At 53.6% G+C, this 1,223-nt stretch overlaps 1 protein-coding gene across 1 annotated transcript; it reads left to right on the forward strand.

Annotated features, from left to right (window-relative positions):
• The first annotated feature begins 264 nt into the window (after positions 1-264).
• Positions 265-631, forward strand: LOC127011798 (uncharacterized). Its single transcript, XM_050889927.1, has 2 exons — positions 265-464; positions 529-631. The coding sequence occupies exons 1-2, from the start codon at positions 265-267 to the stop codon at positions 629-631; spliced, it is 303 nt and encodes a 100-aa protein (XP_050745884.1).
• Positions 632-1,223: the final 592 nt, after the last annotated feature.

The raw sequence follows: 1,223 nt of genomic DNA on the forward strand, positions 1-1,223 counted from the left end.
CAAACTCTCTCGCTCTCCAAATTCCCTTGTCTCCAAACTCTCTTTCTCTCCAAACTCTCTTTCTCTCCCTCGACGTTCCCTCGACGCTTTCCATCTTGTTTCCTTTCCACAGCGCCGGTCGTCCTCCGTATAGCAATTTCGAATCTCCCGCGCCGATCCTCCATCTGTTCCCAGTGAGCACCGATATTAATCAGCTATCGATACCCAGAGGGCCTGCTCACGATATCGATATCGCAGGTGCGGCGTTGCCACTTGCGAGCCGCGATGTTCATCATCACCGATATTTCCATTTTCTTGTGCCCATCGATCGCACTATCGTCCAGTGCCAATCGACCGCCTATCGAGGCGCCCCCTTCCCTGTTGAATGGTGATTTTGCAAATTGTTTATGCCCGTGCACCGGTCGGCAGAAGTTTAGTTTTTTCCTACCCCTCAGCCCGGCGCTTCCACTTGTCCTTGCCACTACGTAAGTATTCTGATCACACACCCTACTCCATGTATGTGCTTATCAGCTTCCTTTCTTTTGGCAGGTTGCCTTTGTTGACCACGAGTGCCCTTTCAGACTCCAGCAGCTGTGCTTCCTGGTTTGGACCCCGATCCGGCCCGCGATCCCGTCTCCTCGTCTGGGCATGATGCCCTTCTCCGTGATGCTTGGCCACTTTCGGTACAGCTCTCTCAGCTGTGCCGACTGCCCCCTTCCTTCGGCAGACTGCTGCTGCCAGTCCTAATCAGATCCTTGTAGACCTTCTCCTCGCGTCCTTGGAGCTATCCTTGGACCCCTTTCCTCGCGTCCTTTGGGTATCCTTGGAGCTATCCTTGGACCCCTTTCCTCGCGTCCTTTGGGTATCCTTGGAGCTATCCTTGGACCCCTTTCCTCGTGTCCTTTGGGTATCCTTGGAGCTATCCTTGGACCCCTTTCCTTGTGTCCTCCGGGTATCCTTGGAGCTACCCTTGGACCCCTTTCCTTGTGTCCTTCGGGTATCCTTGGAGATATCCTTGGACCCCTTTCCTCGTGTCTTTCGGGTATCCTTGGAGGTATCCTTGGACCCTCTTCCTCGTGTCCTTCGGGTATCCTTGGAGGTATCCTTGGACCCCTTTCCTCGTGTCCTTTGGGTATCCTTGGAGCTCTCCTTGGACCCTTTTTCTCGTGTCCTTCGGGTATCCTTGGAGTTATCCTTGCCTTTTGTCTAGCGTATCTGTTTGTAGCTGCTCGATGGTGTTCTGT

The sequence above is a fragment of the Drosophila biarmipes genome, unplaced genomic scaffold, assembly GCF_025231255.1.
Source record: "Drosophila biarmipes strain raj3 unplaced genomic scaffold, RU_DBia_V1.1 ptg000008l, whole genome shotgun sequence".
Classification (NCBI taxonomy): domain Eukaryota; kingdom Metazoa; phylum Arthropoda; class Insecta; order Diptera; family Drosophilidae; genus Drosophila; species Drosophila biarmipes.

Bases quoted from the DNA above. Each gene is read 5' to 3' on its own strand.
- LOC127011798 (XM_050889927.1), top strand. From the start codon at position 265: ATGTTCATCATCACCGATATTTCCATTTTCTTGTGCCCATCGATCGCA. The intron at 465-528 runs GTAAGTATTCTG...TTCTTTTGGCAG, and splicing joins CCACTTGTCCTTGCCACTAC to GTTGCCTTTGTTGACCACGA.